Source organism: Lithobates pipiens, unplaced genomic scaffold, assembly GCF_037356315.1.
Source record: "Lithobates pipiens isolate NorthernLeopardFrog02 unplaced genomic scaffold, aLitPip1_a1.2 Scaffold_16, whole genome shotgun sequence".
NCBI lineage: Eukaryota > Metazoa > Chordata > Amphibia > Anura > Ranidae > Lithobates > Lithobates pipiens.
The window spans coordinates 82,475,139-82,495,594 of record NW_027507748.1 but is presented as its reverse complement, the minus strand read 5'-3'; the positions used below and the strand labels follow the sequence as shown (position 1 = coordinate 82,495,594).

General features: G+C 41.7%; 1 protein-coding gene across 3 annotated transcripts in view; it reads left to right on the top strand.

Annotated features, from left to right (window-relative positions):
- Positions 1–20,456, top strand: part of USP25 (ubiquitin specific peptidase 25) — a 156,530-nt gene that overhangs the window by 117,613 nt on the left and 18,461 nt on the right. The window contains exons 18-20 of one of the 3 annotated variants that reach the window (XM_077480060.1): positions 127–266; positions 7,465–7,578; positions 15,009–15,104. In XM_077480060.1, coding sequence (XP_077336186.1) covers positions 127–266; positions 7,465–7,578; positions 15,009–15,104 — 350 coding nt within the window. The remainder of the gene's footprint in view (positions 1–126; positions 267–7,464; positions 7,579–15,008; positions 15,105–20,456) is intronic. The other 2 variants (XM_077480061.1, XM_077480062.1) reach the window with 2 other exon arrangements.

Below are 20,456 nucleotides of genomic sequence, written 5' to 3'. Positions count from 1 at the left end.
TTTGCAAATTGCATCAGATCAATGGCACTTATAACCCAGTTGGGAAGCCCTATCATGTAAGATGTATATGCACCAGAGATATTGATGATTAGGATGGCTTTAATGTTTTTCCATCTGTCCACACAGCTCCTGTAAAAGAGCCGGAGTACTTGGAACAGCCTACGAGAGCGGAGCTGCCTGAGGAGACAATGGAGGAAACCACCAATGCCATATCACAGGCAGCCACGGAATCTGAAGACAAAGGTCCAGAGGCAGTTCTGCAAACGGTTAGAATATCATTCATTCTTTTATGCTAAATTGAAGCCCATTTTGCATACGTTTCTTGGCCTAGGAGTCCATAGACAATGGGCCAGTCTTAAAAGTATACATTACAGGCCACAAAAGCCAGCACCAACAAACACTAATATTGCTGTATTGAGTGGATGCTGAAAATTTAAATTGCATGTTGTCCTTTTCTGTGTCTACTGAAACAACTAAATCTCCCAACAGAAATCCACCCAACTGCTTTCATTACAATACCCTACAATAGTGCTTTATGCATCTTCCCTCGTGAATGCCGTTTAGTGCTCATGTAATCCAGCTGAGGGTGAAGCCATAATTTTGGCTTTGGAAAACAATAAACCTCTACAGGGAAGTTTTATAGTAATCCACTTCAATGAACCTATTTGACTGGGGTTGTTCCTTAAACTGAACAGGCCCATTTCTGTATAATGTAGCCCAGGGGTCTCCAAACTTTCAAAAACAAAGGGTCCGTTTACTGTCCTTTAGACTTTTGAGGTGCCAGACTATGGCCAGTGGGAGTAGAAAATGTGTGCGTCAGTGGGGATGACCAGTGCCCTATTTTTGGTATTCGCAAAATGGTGCCCCTCTGTTGGTGTCAGTGGGAGAAATAGTGGCCCATTGTTGGTGTCTCATTGTTGATGTCAGTGGGAAGAATCGTGCCCCTTCATTGGTGTCAGTGGAAGGAATATTGCCCCATTGTTGGTGCCAGTGGGAGGAAATTTTATCCCATTGTCAATATAGGGATAGTGTCCCAAGTGCAGGATAAAGGCGAGCAATGGGCAGTGTCTGGCTCCTAGGCCTCAGTTTGGAAACCAGTGATTTAGCCCATCTTCAGATCTTTTAGACCTCATTTATGAAAGGCCTAGGCATTGTATAATGGAGCAGACGATCTTGTTCCTTAGCAGTCAAATGCCACCTACATGCAAACACATATACCAGCCGTTGGTGATGGTTTTTTACAGCCATACAAGTGGCATCAAAGTAAAGGCACTCAGTCTGTTTTAGAGCAGTTCTTTGGCTCACCAACAGCTCAAAATCTTTGGTCTGATTATTTTAAAAGCCTTAAATGAAAATGTAAACCTTGATGTAAAAAAAAACTATCTCCAAGGCACAGCTTAGCTTCTTCCATACCAAAAGAGGGGAACTTGTTAGTTTTATATTTGGATGTTAAAAACATTTATGCTTTCAAAGCACACATTTGGTACAGTTTTCTGGTACAACCTCATTAGTATTGTTGTAGGGATTGCTCTGTATACCCATTAACTAAAAGGGGCCTTTCAAACATCTAATTTCTATGATTTGAAATGCGTTACTGTTTGGACTGATGTTTTTAGTTAATTTTACATTTCTGGCCCCAATTTATGTAGTGCAGGAAGGATTTTCTGTGGAAATAGCCTAGATTTTCAATAATGTGGTGAAGACTAAAAAAAGGCACTCATTGTCATTGACCATTTACAAGTATAGGACAACTGTTGGGGTTCTTTTAAAGAAGTCACAGGATACACCACTGAATAATATCTGACTAATATCCCCATATTTTTACTTTGTGGGAGCTGAATCATCCTGGACACTTTGAGTGAATTTCCTTACCATTGGTATATTAGTTTAAAATCAAAATCAAATATCAGGTATATCAGATTAGGTATGTTTAGATTTTTAGAGGGGTTCTTTGAAAATTCTAGGTACACTCTATGGACATGACCACAAAAAATTGCAGTGCTTTTACCAGAACTGCCATTGTTTGTTTTTTATGGGCCCACACATACAGTTCATAAGGATAAGTAAATATGCACCATGTTCAGAACTGTAAAATCAATATAGAGAAACTGCATTGGAGGTCACTAGTTTATGTATGTACACAGGTAAGAGTGTAAACACACATGCATAAGTTCACCATTGGGAACATGTTACATGTTCCACCTGTTTTTAGGGTAGAACATGTAACATGTTCCCACTTCTGCAGCATCTTCCTGATCCACTGCATCTAGTGATCTTCAATCCCCCCCCGCTCGCTGTCACTGTTTTAAAAAAAAAATGTCCAGTGGCCTGCTTCGCCATCAGCTGATGGCTGGTGCAATGTTTTCAAAGCTTTTTTACCTGCAAAAAAAAGGTGAACTTATCCTTCAATGAAATGGAGGTAGAATTACACTTCTCTAACTGTTGTATAGTCTCACTTTACAAACTATTACTTGTGGGTTTTTTTTACGCAGGATCTTTCTGCCAGCAATACTGAGTAGATGATCAGTATTCATCATAGCCGTGTGCACATACCCTTAAGCCCTCGTTTACAGCGAACGTAGGTTTTAAACCCGCATTTCAGTGCGAGTTCGGGGGTGATTTGATAGACATTTGTAAGGCTTTATGCACAGATGTCTGTTGAAATCTCCCTGAAGTCGCCAAAAGTAGTGTAGGAACTTTGCGGTGCCGGACCAATTGGGGTAATGACGTTGCTGGCAATAGGCTTTGATTTGACATGTCAAATTGCCCTGATGTGAACGGGGGGCTAAAGGGTATTGGCAACACATGTATACACTTTAGGGAGGAGCTAAAATGTAATGTGCATTTGTGGGAACTTGGTACAAGTAGGGATCCCGTCCATTCCCATGGAGTTAGTCAATGGTTAGTTAATGGCTATTTGCTGCTGCTTAGTGTGTTTTAAAATATAGGACATTCTTTGAGTGTATTTTGGCATGTACTGTATAAAAACACATATAACATGCATTTTTGTACATTAGCTCATCTGTACCTGGAAAATCCAAATTCTAAATGTTCCTCCTTGACTTATCAGAATAAATGAACAAAAGAAGTGCATATAAACTGCACTGCATAACATGTTCTTAAACCTGTTCAGTAACGTGTGTCAAAAATGCTTATAATTGCAAAATATGGTTCCTTAATAAAGTTGTGCATAATATAATTGAGAAACACTGTTAAAACCTACAATATATTCAATACAAATATGAGTCTTTCTTCTGAACTGGTCTGTTTGACGTTACTTATTGCTGAACTCGAGGCAAAAGGATCAATAGACAAAGATTATATATATATATATATATATATATATATATATATATATATATATATATATATATATATATATATATATATATATATACATACATACATTTTACCTGCCAAGGGTCACATATGCCACACGGCATAGCCTTAACTGGCAAAGGAAAGAGCCTGGTGTGTCTCTACTGCTGTTTCACTTTAAAGTGGAATTCTAGGCTAGATCTAACTAAGCTTAAAATGGCTCCTACCCTCCTAACTCCCAACTACCCTGTAGAAGGAAGATGCTTATACCTAATTATTCCTAGGCCCAGAGGTGTAACTAGAAAACCATGAAGGGCCCCCCTGACTGCTGGGGCCCGTTCCACTGGTGCTGGGGCTTTTGCCTCTGAGCCCATGGCCCTTTCCACCTATCGCAGGGCCCTTTTCTGCAACTTTGGTGTGATTAGAGTGCCATAGACTGTGATGGCAAATCACAAAATTTGCAAGCAAGTTGCAGCAGTGTGAACCAAGCCCATGTTCAGCAGTGGGCCCCCTTTCTATTGTCTTGCCCCCGACCACCCCGCCCCCCCCCCACAGTGGAGAAATGCCAGGACCCAGTAACAAGTGCGACCTTTGCAGTCCTGGTAGTTCTGTCACTGCTCAGGGTAGTCCAGTCACATGATCAGCAGCCAGCTTCAGGGGAGAGGAGGGACAACAGATGCCCCACGGTAAGCCTATGGGTGATGTCACTGCCCAGGCATTACTTTCCATTGCCTGCGCTGTCTCCTCTGCCCTGAAGCCAACCGCTGGGGAGATCATGTGACCGGACAGGAGCATCCTGTAAGTAAAGCATCTTCCTTCTACAAGGTATTTAGAAGAGGAGTGGTGGCCCCTTGCTTTCCAACACACCTGATTGGCTCTTTGTGCTGTTTATCCCTTCCCCTCTCTGAGCTCTTCTGTACAGGAGACTAGCTAACTCAGGTCAAGTATTTACACTGCTGTAAATAAAGAAGAAAAAAAAATGTGTTTAATATAGCGCAACCCTTATTCATGCCTTTTTTTTATATCTGCCTGGAGTTCAGCTTTAAGTATATCTGCCATAAACATAAACTGGCAAATGGCTAAATACTTTGCTAAAATGCTTATATGTGACCTGTTTTACCTGGAAAGGATTTGTAATTCTTTGCAGCCACTTCTGAGACACACACCTCTGTTACATTGTGTAGTTGGGTGGCTTTATATTTAACGTGATCACTTCCAGTATCCCCTCTACCCCAGTCTGGTCCCCCATGGACAGTGAATTGGTATCGCCACCTCTTTCCGGTGAACAATCTGGAGACGGAGGAAGTTCTAAAGTTAAACCAGAAAATAACATTTTCCGTCACTGCTGTGTGGTAGTGGTGTGAATCACAAGACTGGCTGAAAAATGTTCAAATCCCCCGGCAGATAAATCATGTGTGATTTGTGCGCATTTAGCAGTTTGCCCGTTTATGTCTTAGTCAACCACATTTCAATTATTTGTATTTTTTTCTATTTATGCAAAATTTGGATTTTTGTATAGGTCAAGGTATTATACAATTCAGTAATTTTGTTCTCAAGAACATTCACCATTATGTACAGCCATGCATTGAGCTTTGCTGCTAGATTTTTAAAACTCTGAATAAAAATAAAGCATCACCTGTGGTTTCTGAGAACACATTTGCAATTTTTCTAAACATTATCTTTAAAGCGATATTAAACACGAAACCAAAAATGTATTATATTTCAGCTTCACCAATTATTAGATGTGGTGGCTGCATCACTTTTCTTTTAGCTTTTTTTTCCTCTGTTTTTACCTGGTAATCTGGCTAGTAACACACCACCTGTATTAGTGAGACACAACTCTGGAAGCTGTAAGTATGAGCACTGGGGGCACAGCAGACAGCAGCATTCTCCGTCGTTGGCTTCAATTACACTAGAAGCTAAAAACTGATTTAAAAAAAAAATGGATAAAAAAATGCTAATATTTTAATAGTGTTTTTGCTGGCATTTAGCAGTGAATGTGTAGGCTACATTTAGTAGCATTAGTGTTGAGGAGCAGGGCCACTGTCCTTAACCAGTAAATAGCTGGTTGTTAAGGAGCCGGCTGACACATCCTTAACAACAAATGAATCCTCAGCTGTCAGCGCAGTTCCATACAGACAGCTGAATTTAAACTAAATTGCCGGCAAAGAAAAATTGAGAAAAAAACCTGCGTAGGGGTCCCTCCCAATCCATACCAGGCCCTCCAGGTTTGTGGATTTTAAGGTAAACCCCACGCCAACATTTAAAAAAAAAAAAAAAAAAAAAGTGAGGGGTCCTCACCAAAATCCATACCAGAACCTGTGATTGTACACCACGGGAGCCGGGCGCACTAAACCTGGAATTAGGCAGCGATGTATAGGTATGTCACATTGCTTACAGTGGCCACTCGCCTGCAGTACATAGTGGGCAATGCGCCAGTGGTTAAAAACTGTTACAGCAAACTGTTTTTTTTTTTTTTTTGCTTTTTGGGATAAAGGCATGAATTAAAGGGTGATGATTTTAATCACCCCTGCCAGTGTTAAGTGGTTTGTCTCATCCATGTTAACCACTTGCAGACCGGACCATTTTGCTGGTCAAAGACCAGACCACTTTTTGCGATTCGGCACTGCGTCGCTTTAACTGACAATTGCGCGGTCGTGCGACGTGGCTCCCAAACAAAATTGACGTCCTTTTTTTCCCACAAATAGAGCTTTCTTTTGGTGGTATTTGATCACCCCTGCGGTTTTTATTTTTTGCGCTATAAACAAAAATAGAGCGACAATTTTGAAAAAAACGCATTATTTTTTACTTTTTGTTATAATAAATATCCCCCAAAAATATATAAAAAAACATTTTTTTCCCCTCAGTTTAGGCCGATACGTATTCTTCTACATATTTTTGGTAAAAAAATCGCAATAAGCGATTTATTGATTGGTTTGCGCAAAAGTTATAGCGTTTACAAAATAGGGATACTTTTATAGCATTTTTATTAATAATTTTTTATTGTTTTTTTTTTTTTTTTTTTTTTTTTTTTACTGGTAATGGCGGCGATCAGCGATTTTTATTGTGACTGCAACATTGTGGGGGACCCATCGGACATTTTTGACACATTTTTGGGACCATTGTCATTTATACAGTAATCACTGCTATATAAATGCAGTGATTCCTGTGTAAATGACACTGGCAGTGAAGGGGTTAACCAGTGGGTGGCAGTGTAGGGGTTAAGTGTTCCTAGGGGTGTGTTACTAACTGTGGGGGGGTTGGGCTTTCATTTAGTGAACACTGATCTCTGCTCCAATCACATGGAACAGAGATCAGCGTCACTAGTTGCTAGGCAGAATGGAGAAATGTTGTTTACATAGCATTTCCTCCATTCGGCCGCTCCGTGAGACGATCGCGGGGATGCCCGCGGCGTTCGAGTCCGTGGGTCCCGCGACCGGACTCACGGGGGTCCCGACCAGCACGGGAGCGTGCCGCCGGCAGAGCGCTCCCGATGGCAGGGCGGCATTGAATATTGGACGTACCTGTACGCCAATATGCCTGCCCGTGCCATTCTGTCGACGTACATCGTCGTGCGCTGGTCGGGAAGTGGTTAACTGATGCATTCCACTGGAGAGCTTGTGCTTTTGAAAAACAGACTTTGCTGTATCGCCAGATGAAAATAGATGAAAGAGCCTAAAAAAAAATGAAACTAACACAGCCATCACATATAAGAATTGGTAAGCTGCAGTATAATGTTTGCTTTTGGGTTTAATGCTGCTTTACCTCAGTTTCTTCCAGAGTCCTGGGGTGTGAGCTTTCACTGCCAATCTCCTCTCCATGTTGCATTTCCATGCCAGTCATTGGATCAGGAAATTCCCCACTAAAATCAAAGCTCCGAAGCCCCAATCAGAGAAGAGGGGATTGGTAGGGTAACTTCACAATTACAGCTTAAGAGGGAAGGACAACACTAAAAGTTTCTCCAGTTACCCTCCGTCCAAAGCTGTAATGTTTATGTAGAGTTCTTGTAATTTAACACACAGAGACTATAGTAGTAATACGTTAAATCTGTACTTTTTTTTTTTTTATTTTTACACTGTGTGAAGGGGCACTGCTCTGCAATAGTATTCCAGCTAATGTTGTATTCCCATCATCTCTTTCCTGCAGCCCACTGATAACACCACAGTGCCAGCAGCTCCCAGCCAGCGTGTTGTGGAGGTGGCGATCCCTCACGTAGGGACTTTTGTTATTGAGTCAGAGGAGGGGGGTTATGACGACGAGGTATTATTTTTTTATTTTTTACCATTCTAGCTGCTGAGCACCATCCTCCCCCCTCCTTTGTGCCATTTCTTCCCTTTCCCTGGAGCTATTTGTTTCGCTGCCTGACTGTTCCACTGTGGCATGCCAATGAATCTCGACTAATCAAGCACCTTTACTTTACGCCAATCATCCGAGAAATTTGTATGCATGCTTTATGGGAGATGGCTGACTCTGCTTGGGAAGATGATGCCTAACACTTGGCTTAACCCTTTTTTTTCTCTTAGTGAAAGGTTTGCACTACCTTAAGATACCTAAATTGTAGCTGATATCCAGTCAGTGAGTCTACTTGCTATTTTGCCCTTAAAGTTGGGCGTGTTTCCATCTTTATAAACACTGCACTTACCATATTTAAACAGGCCATTGAATGCCTGTTTTACCTAAAATTAAATATCTGCTTTTGCTGGTTGCTGCTAGTTGAATCACCTATGTTTTTTCCTATGGGTGGCTCAATTGGGGAAATGAATCCCACTGATATTCTAAGCAACTGCTTTGCCCATTTAAGCTTTTGGATGCCCTTGTTTCTAGGCTTTCTGACGTATACTCCACAGTATAGAATAAACCATTAGGGTATCAAAGCACTAGCTTAAATATGACCTTGTGGGAGAGGTTGAGAGACAATTTACTGGAAGCAAAACTCTCCACTAGTTAATAGTTTGTTTCATTAAAATTGGTATGACTGTTTGGGGAAGGGCATTTCCAGAAAGCAAAATAGCAGTAATAGCATGTACACAAATTAAAGGAGAAGTATTGCTAAAGCTTTTTTGGCCCCATTTCTATGGATCACATGAGTGGAGTTCGTTCTGCACTCCTGTGACCCACTTTCAGCCAAAAGTGGGCCAAAGTCCTCTGTCAGCTGATTTCACTGAGCAGGTCCAGGCTGTCGATCAATACCAATTTTACAGTCGGAATCCACCTAGATGCTTGGACCAGCAGCTGGCTCGGCCTCTCGGCGATCTGCTGAGAGCCTGAACCAGACGCTCCCACCCCCCTCCACAGCCCAGAGCTCTGGTGGGCACCAAAGGGCAAAGTGCTGACTGTCACCAGCTTTCTGCTCAGAGAGCAGAGGGAGAACTGAGCGATCAGTAGTGTTTGATCACTCAATTCTCAGTGCAGAGCCAGCGGGGGGACAGATGCAGTATTGAACAGGACATTGGTGAGCATCAATGCGTTTTTTTTTTTTTTTTCCATAAACCCAAACTTCTTTTTTAAGCTTGGGGCCAGCATATATCTGATGGTGATATTGTAGTGTTATAGTTAATAAGCTGCACACCAGTTAGATTTTTGCATAGAGTTTTATGAATCACTATTGTGTAAATGGCAGTCTTCCATGCAGTACGGATACGGTATACTATATATTTTTGGGATTTGTCCTTCTGTATGATAGCAGCTTGTTAGGGTGAGTTTTGACTTACTGCATAGGGCGCTGGGATCATTGGTTGTCACTTTCAATATTTTGTGTGTACATTCCAGTGATACTAGTACTTCTTCCATGCAGTTCATTACCAGATAGACTCTCGCTTTACATCATTGTTGGTAAGTTTTGATCTATTGAAGGACTCTCTGATGTTTGGCTAGTTATAACCTTAAAGGGAACCTGTACTTTGCTCATGTTGGTCAAAGCAACAGTTTGCTTTAAATGGCAGTGTCACCAGCAGCTTATACTTGCCTTTGGTTAGCTGGGAGGAAAGAGGCAACTCTGTGTAAGCCCCAAGTGGGGGCTGAGGAGACTCTTTCTCTCCCATGGGACATGTTGGATACCTTTGTGGCCACATGCCAAGCATTAGTACTGTCACATGGTAGGAAGAGAAGTGGCCAAGTAGAGCAGTGGGAGAGGTAAAGGAATGGGAATATGTGCTGATAGTGTGGTCTCCAATGAATTATGTAATGTAACCTTTAGCTTCAACCTACTTTCTATACCTAACCTTACAAAATCTGTCTAATCCCAACTTCTCTATGAAAACCTTTTATTGGTATTAAACCCCCGCCCCCCGTTTTACTTACCTCACCCCTCCTAAAATCCCGCGCTCGCCCCCGCTGTCCTTTGCACCGTTCAGCCTGGCCGCTGATTGGCTGGAGTGGATGGATGGAATGCAGCGCAGCCAATCGCATCCACTGAAGCGAGCAGCTATAGCCGCTGGCTGTATCAAAGGAGCGCGCCCGCAGGTGCTTCTCACCATGCGAGGGAGCTCGCATGAACGTGAGAAGTACCTGCAGGAGGAAGCCGAGACAGCCGCCGGGAGAACCCCAGAAAAGCAGGTTCGGGGCCACTCTGTGCAAAACGAGCTGCACAGTGCAGGTAAGTATGACTTGTTTATTTAAAAAAAAATAATAAGCACTTTACAATCGCTTTAACTGAAGCATACCAAAATGTTTGTTTGTGAGACATCAGGGGTCTGTTTAGACCCTTGATATTTTGCCAAAGCTCCTAAATAATAATAATTAAAAAAATACGTTTGTAAGAAATAATAAAAATAATAAACTACTGCCCTGCTGATCTACTGACATGTCAACTAGTTTACTGATATACACGTATGTGTGTTTGTGCTCTGGGGTGTGTGCCCTAATGCAACAGGCTGTGCACACTAGTGATGAGGAAGATGCCTAACAAGCAATCAAACTTTTTTAGCACATCATCATAATGTAGTTGTGTCTCTTATGTGGCTTGTGGTGTTGTGTGCTGGGGTAATGGTATCCGACTGTCAGTGTGTGGTAATGCTTTAAACAGAGTAACAGAATTGTCCATAATGAATTTATGAAGTTGTAAAATGTATTTAATTCCAGACTTATCCGAGCTTAATTTTTATTTTTAATACGTTATTTGAAATGTTACCTTTACTAGGCAGTGGACGCTTGAGTTTTGTTTTCATGGTAGGGCTACGGTTTTATTAGTATCTATTTATGATTTCACATATTTTCATGAAAAACATTTCTGTGCATTTTTAAACACAAGTGTGATTTGGGTCTAAAGGAGCTCTTCAGGAGAGTTCAGAGTCCAGGATTACACCTTGGCATTTGGGGACGGGCTGATAGTACTACTATCGATCTTGACTGAGAATTCAGGAGAAGGAAGAGGCATGTGGCGGAGGAGATATTGCAAGCTCCGTTTTGGATAGATTTGGTTTGAGGCAATGGTGTAACATCCAGGCTTGATATGTCTGTTAGTAAGTTAGTGATACGTGAGCTGAGGGGCAGAGAGATAGATTTTGGTGGTGTCAGCGTCGAAATGTATGACCAGCATTGGTGTTCTGATAGCGGCATTCGATTTGTTTCTGACCCATAGCTGCTTTTAATTTGCTTCTGACCTGAGCAAAAGTTGTGCCTCTTCCTCTTCCCACTCATTCAAACTTTTTTGCAAAACGTCCCTACACCACCTTTTTCTACTCTGCCGTCACGTGTCCCTCACCAACACTATTTTCAGGAGTGGGGTCCGGTTACCCAGTGCTGCAATCTATAATTTTGCTAATTTAGTTAAATTTTTGTCACGATATCCCGAAACTGCAGTCTTTTGAGGAATTTGAGCACCCCCACCACTGGATAGCCAATAGGAAGTGTCACTGCCAGGCAGCAAAACCATGGAGCCAGAAGAAGGACCCAAATTTAGATCAGTAAAAGGGACATTTAGGCAGTTTGTTGAGGGGAGTTAGGGTGAAGGGAGGGTGGCAGCATTTCTAGAGATCAGAATTAGAAGGATCATATGAGCTAATGTACAATGGTATTTGCATTTAACTGCTGGCATGCATTTATGTAAGGATTTGGTTTATCGTTTTTGAGTCCTGAATTGGATCCTGTGGACCCATGTTGGCATATATTTACTGTTGCTCTTGCTCTGTTGAGTTTTTAATGTAGCGTGTCTGGGGCCAGTCCAGTGTCTATCTCCCAGTCTCCCTCTACAGCCCTAACTAAGGGCAAGTCTGGTCATAGAAAATAATGTTGTAATAATGCGAAGTTGAACATGAGTGCTAAGCAGTCAGACTATTACACTTCTACTCATCTTCAGCTCAGCATGTGTGTAGGATTGTACAAGGAGTTGGGGAAACTCTGAGATGATCAACACTGGACAGGCCCCCAATAGCTTTACTTTTTGCTGCAGAGTTGGGGGGGGGGGGGGGCTCCTTTATATTAAAGGTGGTGCTCCACTTATCCTTTAAAGGAGAAATACAGCCAAAGCTTTTTTGGCTGTATTTTTCCTATGGATCACAAGAGTGCAGTTCATTCTGCACTCCTGTGACTTATTTTCAGCAGACAGTAGGCTGAAGCCCACTGTCAGCTGACATCAGACCTGGTCCAGACTCAGTAAAGATTGCGACCATAAAGTAGGGATCCGCCCACATGCCTGGCCCGGGACCTGGCTCTCAGTGAGCCTCTGACCCAGCCATGCCCCCTCCACAGCCCAGCGCTCCAGTGAGTGTTGGAGGGGCAGAGCAGACAGCGGTGACTGACAATCTCCAGCTCTCTGCTCAGGGAGCTCTAAGAAACGAGTCAACGGTGTTTGATCACTCAGTTCTCAGCCTTAGTGTTGGTGGGGGACAGATGCAACCTAGGTTAGTATGATTCTACAAAAAAAAAAAAAAATCCCATACTTGTCTTTTAAAGCAGTCATCAACTCTGTCCTCAGGGCCCACTAACAGGCCAGGTTTGCAAGACAACTTAAATACATCACAGGTGATATCATTTGCTGCTCAGTGATTGCAGTATTCTAGTCTTTATCTCCCCAAGTTAATACATAAAATCTGGCTGTTAGTGGGCCCTGAGGACAGGGTTGATGACCACTGTTTTAATGAATATCTTAAGCCTTTTTCGATAGAGTAGAGAAATTCTAAAACCCATCAGTTTTTTTTTTTTTTTTTTTCTTAGCTGACTTCCTATCCCTTATACACAACAGGAAGTAAGAGAAAATCTCTCTTTTAGACCATTGTTACCAGAATGAGTTTCCCAATTGGAAGAATTCTCTGTTCCCAGGCAAAGCTCAAAATTAAATCTCTATATTAGAACTGCAGATGACAATGAAAACTTGGTGTTCTAACCCCCCTATAGCCAATACAAAAAATGTCTTAGACTTTAGACACTCTTCAAGACTGGGGATAATGATGTCGTATTTTTTTTTTTTTTTGGGGGGGGGGGGGGGGGGGGGTTAGTTTTGTGTAACAGACAAAGCCAACTAAAGACATACCAACTAAAATACATGGGTCGAATTCCGAACAAATTTTCTTTTGAAAATCACAATTGGGGATTTCCCTCCAGATTTCACATTAGTGGGCTGTAGCAATGACCAATTTTCACGCACCCATCAAATTTGAGTGATCGAGCGCGGTGGAAATTTCCTTTCTGTAGCAACAAGAGGTAAAATTGAAGGCTTGGTTGAATTTCAAAGTCAATGGTGGCACCATCAGATTATTTTGGAAAATTTGTTCAGCATTTGACCCAGGTATGGCCTACATTAGTGGGCATATGTGTATAGCAGAAAATTGCTAACTCTGTCAATGCTTCATTATAATACAGTGTTAGTGCCCGTTCATACTTGTGCGATGCGGGGACCCTGTGAATCCACTGCGGGTTCCCGCATCGAACCCGACTTGTGTGAACTGCTGGGATTGTCAATACTATGTTAATGACACCCCCATTTCAGCTCGCATATCACACTGCGAACGGACAGTTCTGACATGACTCGGATCACATGAGTGTGAACACCCATGCGATACGATTCTGGTGTAGACCAAACGGGGTCCTGTGCAAGTTTGATCCAGATGCCATATCGGCCATACTATCTGTATGGCTGAAATCACATTGCATGTGATTTGCAGTAGGGTGCAAATCACATGCAATCTCACAGAGCGCATTGGTGTGAACCGGCACTTGCTCAACACCCCAGTTTGTATTTTTAGCTCATTCATAAAATGTAGGCCACAGTATTAACACAATAAGGAGAACTGTGACTGGAGAAAAGCTGGTCACATGACTTTGAGCTTGCGTTCTAGTTTTTTTTTTTTTTTTAATAATAGCACTAAGTGCATTTTTTGGGGGGTGGGTGTTGACTATAAAATTGCCTCCTAAACATGTAACTAGCTTTTTAAAAACATTTCTGTTTTGCTTTTACTCATCATAAAAGTACAAATTCTGTTCTGTAAGAACACTAGTTTACTTGCAACTTGTATATGATATTTCATTGTTCACTTCTTGGTCCGTTAAGGCTTTCACGCTTCTGTATCTGGTGGCTTTCACAATGTTCCACTTGTACCAGCCTCTGTAGAATGCAGGCTTCGTACTGTAAAGGCCTCTCTAGTAGGGTGTGAATACTCCCTGGGCATCAATTTATCTCCACTTAATGTGTATATTATAATCTTCTCTTATAAAAATGTGATGAGTACAGATGGAAATAGGGGCAGGACATATGGGACAGTGTTTGTTAAAACCTAGAACTAAAGTTTAGGATTAAAGTGGTTCTGAAGCCTAAACTTTTTTTTATCTTAATGCATTCCTTGCATTAAGGTAAAAAAAAATGTTTAGGCATCAGCCGCCCCCCTCCTTCAATCCAGTGCCATGCACGTCTGCAGCACTTTTCTCCCCTCACTTCCAGGTCTTGCTGGCTTTGCTGGAGCATCAGGAGCCATTGCCTCAGTGCTGTCAATCAAAGCCAATGACAAGGGGGCGGGGCTCGGTAGCGAGTGCCCATCTGTGCCCCCATGGGAAGCGGCTCTCCATGGGGGCACTTGGCAGAAAGAGCGCCGCGGGGGACCCACGAAGAGGGGGTTCACATCTGCTCTGTGCTATTCCTAAAAAAGCACAGAGCATGTAAGTATAGACCTGTTTTGTTAATTATTATTTTTTATTTTTTTCCTTTTTACAATCGCTTTAAGAGATTTATAATTCCATTCTTTTAGCCCCTTTCATTCTACTGACACTTACTAATAATTTCCTAATAATCAGCTTGGATGTTTTGGGGAAAGGGGAGAGAAGATGGCTGGGTTAAGTCAAGTCTGTCATGGCAGAAAGGGAACATGGAGGCACCCATTACTAGTGAGTGTGCTCATAACTTGCATGGAGGGAAATATAAAAATGTTTACAACGTGTATTTCCATGATATATTTTTGTTTTAATTATTAAGCCAGTGTATTTTTAGCGCTTACAGGTGGTTTCTGAATTCTAACGTTCCTCTGCCGAATGTCTTCTACCTGCTTCAGCCGCCATTGTTATGTTTACTGGCGATCTCGGCCTCACATCCCACACTTCATTACATTTAACCTGCTCCGATGTACTGCTAGCACACGCTATATGGCACATGCATGTGGTGACTTGCTTTGCAAAAAAAAAAAAAAACGTATGTTTGCATGCCTGTGCTCTATTACACTGTTGAACAATATGATGATCATTAAAACTGAAATCCTTTGTGGCAGGTCATGATGACCCCGAACATGCAAGGTATCATCATGGCCATAGGTAAATCCAGGAATGTGTATGACATGTGTGGGCCTGAAGCTGGGTTCTTTAAGGTACAACTTCCTTACATGTTTTCATGCTGTTGGCATTAGTTTGTCTCATGGATATTTGCTTTGGTTTTTTTTTTCTGCTTTGCAGTGTCATAGTCCAGTTTGTTCTCACACATTCTCACATATATTAGCATGCCCAAAAATAAAGTAGAATTGCCGTTTTCAAAAAGTATTTTGTAATTTTAAGCAAATTAAGAGGTTGGGAGATATATAACGAGGACAGCCGCCAGACTTTTTTTTTTTAATTTGGTCTCTTGACCCACATAGTGAGCCTTTTCAAATTATGAATGTCTTATTGAGTAGAATTTTTTATTTATTTGTATTTTTTTAATGGGGTGTGTGATTGGTAAACTAATCATGTTATTTTCACCAACCAACTCTGGAGGGAGGCTCATGAAAAGGGTGGCAGCATGAAAAGCTGCATGAAATGGAACACTTGTTTGATTTATCACAGGGCTCAGTAGGTAACCTCTACTGGGGAACTAGAAAATGCCCAAAACTTCATGGGTGTACTTTTATCTAAACTTACACTAAGCTACCCCCACCTTTCTGTGAGCTGAATTCCTGCAACCCACCCCCCAGGAGCCTGCTTACTTACATTAGATACAGAGATGTTGTCTCTTTTGTTTACAGTCTGTAAATAACAGTGGAGGCCATGCCTCTGGATCTCAATTAAGTAAGCAGGGGAGGTTTTTTTTTTTTTTTTTTTCATTTTGGCTTAGGGGTGGAGGGTGTGGAGCAGAATTTTGGATAACACTGTGGCTCTTCATTAATGATAACTAAAAAGGTGACTGCTAAAGCTGTCTAGGTTACCTTGCATCTGTGCTACAACCTGAAAATTCACCAAAATATTGCCTAGGCACTGCACAAAATGGTCACACAGTGGAATATGGTAGTGATTGTGCTGGGACCCCATAGAGTCGCAGCACTCTTGGGAAGCCTCTGACTATTCTGGGCAGAGTTCAAGGATTTCTTGCAAACAGTGCTCTGAATACCATATGCCATGATGGCTGTTGCAGATCAGCAGTGATTTAATACATTTTGCTAAACAAGGGGGCACTTAATCCTTAGTTTTGGGTTTAATAATTTTTCCCATAATTCTCTTTAGCCAGGTAAAGGGCTTTGAGAGTGTTTTTGAGTAATTGTTGTCTTTTAAAAGTTATATATTGTGCCGTTTTCTATCTCGGAACTAAACTTTCCCATTCTAGTCAGGAGCATGCCTATTTTTCATGGGGACAGTGCACAGGTGCGCAGTGGTCTGCAGGACGTTTTTAGACAAGGCTAGCAATTCCTTGGCCACAAAGGTGAATCATTGTGAACACCCACTGATCTGTATGATAAAATTATTTTCAGTAATTTAAATAAAAAAGTCTCGCGAAACAAACCAGCAGACTAGTTTTATATAAGTGGTCAGTGGAAAAATACCTCCTTGCATTGGTGTTCAGTGAAGGTTCCCCTTAATGTTGGTTGTCAATGGGAGAGCTGTAAACTAACATTAATGATCAGAGTGAGGTCCACCTTACAGTATGGTCTGTGAGACAGATCCCCCATTGTCTATGTTCAGAGAAAGAATGCCCATTACATGGTAGTTGATGCTTAGTTGAAAGAGTGCATTATTCCACTGGAAATCATAGGAAGAATTTCCCTTATATTGATGTTCAGTGGGAAGAATGCCATCCTTTGAGATATCTAAAAATATCATTGTCATGCGACATTGGCCCAAAACTGTGCCACAACCATCAGGTTGAATGTTAGTCTTCCAATGCTCAAGAAACCCTTAAAAGCCTCTGAAGAAGCCCTGGGATTTCACAGCACCTTGTTTGAGAATGGCTGCACTAGTGGATCACAAGCAGACTTGGTCCTTATTTCCTTTACACCCATGTTCTGCTTGCTGTTCTGTTAACAAACCCCCCCCCCCCCCCCCCCCCTAGGAATTGGAATGATAATGGGCCTCAGCTGGCCAAAAATTTCCACAGAAAAATTATGGACCTTGTACCCCTATGCATGACTTGGTCATTAGTAATGATGTCCAGTTAATCGTTTACACATGCATCTATCATTGTAAATCTGTTTTCAACTGCACCAATTTTGTTATTTTTAAGAAATGTTTTAATTGTAGACTGGGGTATATATTGTGAATTGTATAGTAATTCTGAACTCCTGGTAAAACTTAAATAATAATGAAAGAATGGAGATGTTCAATCTGCTATCTGTTATCCAAGTGCCAAGATTCTCAAATGACCGAAACACCATTACCTGTAGAAACCACCCATGAGCCTTAAGGCTACGATCCCATCGATTGCACTTTCTTGAAAAGCTGCCTTATTTTGGTTTACCTCGTCACTGGCTTTTCATGTGCTAGATGAAGGTTGCTTACTATTGGATTATCTCTGAAATTAGAAATTAGTAGAAGGTTTTAAAGAACTAGGTATTTTAAGATGTTAGTGTCTGCCCTGTAATGCCCCCTAGGAAGGATTAATATCCAATTGTGATTCCCTTGGAGCCCTCAACATGATTGCTATAGTAGCTCTGCTGGGATATTTTGCTTCGGATGGACAGCTAAGTTACATACCTTTCATATGCGCTCATTCTTCATTACTCTTCTTGGAGTAGCATCAGTTGATATACAATGTTTCCTAATCGCACGTGGACCAATGCTTTTCCTTTCAAAATGAGTACCTGGAAAAAAAAGTAAAATGTAATTCTTTTAACTGCCATTTTGACTGGCTCCACACGAAACAATATGAAAAACTTCCTTTAAGTAAAAACATCAAACCTTTTAAAATGTTTTAAAAACACACAGGACCCTGTGTATCTACATACAAATACCTTTTATAATGTGCAATACATCCATTCTTCTTGCCCTTTCTGCCTTTTTCAAAGTGTCACTAAAAACAGTACCTTTGTTCAAGAATAATATAAACTGATGCTTTACATTGCTCTATACCAGCACTTAATGCATGATCCATCCATGTTCTCCAAACAGATCGTAGTAGAAGATGGCATTCAGCAGATGGATAAACTTTTATGTACTTATCGGTTTACTTCATTCCACTTGGCTATAGTTATAATGAAGTCTAGCCTTCCAACTTGGTAAATTTGATTAACTGCTGAAAAGGTTTACATCCATGTCTTCAGAACAGAGGAAAGTAAAGTAGACTGTAAAGTTTGCTAAAACCTTTGCCATGTAGATAATTCATTTAAAGCGGAGGTCCACCCTAAAGTGGAGCTTCCGCTTATTGGAACCCTCCCCCCTTCCGGCTTCACAATTGGCACCTTTCAGGGGGGAGGGGGGTGCAGGTCCCTGTACAGTACAGGTATCTGCACCCACTTCCGGAGTAGATTCTGCAGAAGCTACGCCCCTTTCCGAAGATCCCCCGCTGCCTGCTGGGAAACGCATGGATCCCAGAGACAGCGGGGACCATCCTTTATAGTGCAGCACGACTCGCAGTAGGGAACCGGGAAATTTAAGCCGCAAGGCTCCACTTCCTGATTCCCATACCCAAGATAGTGGCGGAAGCACCCAAGAGACGATCGAGAGATCGGCTTCGGGTGCCGACATCACGGGCGCGCTGGGCGGGTAAGTGTCATTATTTTAAAAGTCAGCAGCTGCAGTATTTGTAGCTGCTGGCTTTTAAAAAAACAAAACAAAAAACGGCGTAACTCCGGCTTTAAAGGCTTGTGCAGCACTCGCATGTCCAAAAAGCTGGGTGTCGGAAATCAGACAGGAGCTCGTCCTATGCCACAAACAGCCAAGCAATCCCCAAAAAGAATGCTGGTGACGCCATTAAAATTTAATGCCGTTGTAAATGCAGATCCAGGCATGAGATTCCTACTTCCTCCTCCTAGGAAAATTAGGAGGTCCCCAGGCAGGGAATGTTTGGCTGAATCGATAGTTTAACCAACTTTTAATTTTAACATAGTGTTGCAGACTTTCTTTTCCTTTATCATTCACTGTGGATGGAATTGGGTAGGTATTTTTTTTTTTTCTATTCTCAACCAAACTGGAGCTTCCCTTTGAATTTTGTTGGTGGCCCAGCTTTACAAATTTTGAACTTTATGATACTAAAAATAACATTTTTGTACATGTCTATATTGATTTGGAAATTTTAAAAAAAAAGTCCCAAAACATATGTCATGCATTGTAACAGACGTAAGTGCACAGTGATGTGTTTACAAGCGCTTTGATGCATAGAATCATTTATTTTTCATCCACTGAAAGTCACAGGAAGTCACAGGAAGTCTTTTTAACCTTCAGGTTATACTATTGCCTACAGGAGGAATGGACACTGGTAAACGCAAAGATGGAATAACTCCCATCTATTGTCCTAGGAGAATGGATATCTTTTCTGCAGCTCAAGGCCAGCTTGCAAGCACTTTTTGTTACGGACTGTTTTTGTTTTAACTTCAATTTAAACTCTTTTCTATATTGAATCTAGAACTGTTGTGCACACAATCCACACATTTTCCCACCATACAGTGTTCAAGAAGAATCTCATCACTGCTGTTTCTGCTTGCAAGGAGCCATATGGAGCTTTGGTCTATTGCTGCTGCCTGCTTTCAGTGATGTGTCACCTCTGACTAATTTGTCTAATTCTAGATATGGCAGACCTTGACCGCATAGGCCACAAGCATACTCCTGCGCCTTCTACCTCAGTTACTTTATCTAATTTAATTGTGCCTTTTGAGCCATCAACTACAGAGACTTTGTCCAATTCTGAGTCACTCCAGTCCCTGATTGATGACCCTGAGGAGTTTCAGTTTACCGCTATTAATCAAAATCCATTTTGGCTCTTATGATGCAGTGTGCACCACTCTAAAAATAGTGGATCAGCCTGTTGCTTTTGCCAGAGCTGTTTTCAGCCTTGGTACCTGTATATCTCCTAAAGCTGCAAAGATGTTCCTTTTTGTGCTAGTTTTTCCAAGTATTTCTATACAGGGATAAAAACGCCCTAATAAGTGGGTTCTCCCCCACCCCCCCCCCCCCCCCCCCATGCCTTATTGGCCTTGTACTAGTTAGGAAGGATTTTGTGTAAAAGTGCATTTCCACTGTAGATCTGGTGATTCGTATTACATTAGAAGCTACTGTCATTAAGGACCCAACTGATAAGTGGTTTAAAGCCCTTTCTAGAACTCTGTTCTTAGTGTTCGGTTCTGGCTCATTGGAGTTGTTTTGCCTCCTAATTTGCTGTTTCTGCAGCTTTGGACCATCCTGCTGGAAAGCCATTCAAGGTAGATAGGATCCTGCCCTGGACAGATCTTCACATTTCAGGCTTGTACGTCCCAAGCATAGACAATTGTCAAAAAAAACAAAACAACTCAAAGGTTTTCCTGGAACTGTGTCGCAGGTGGGGA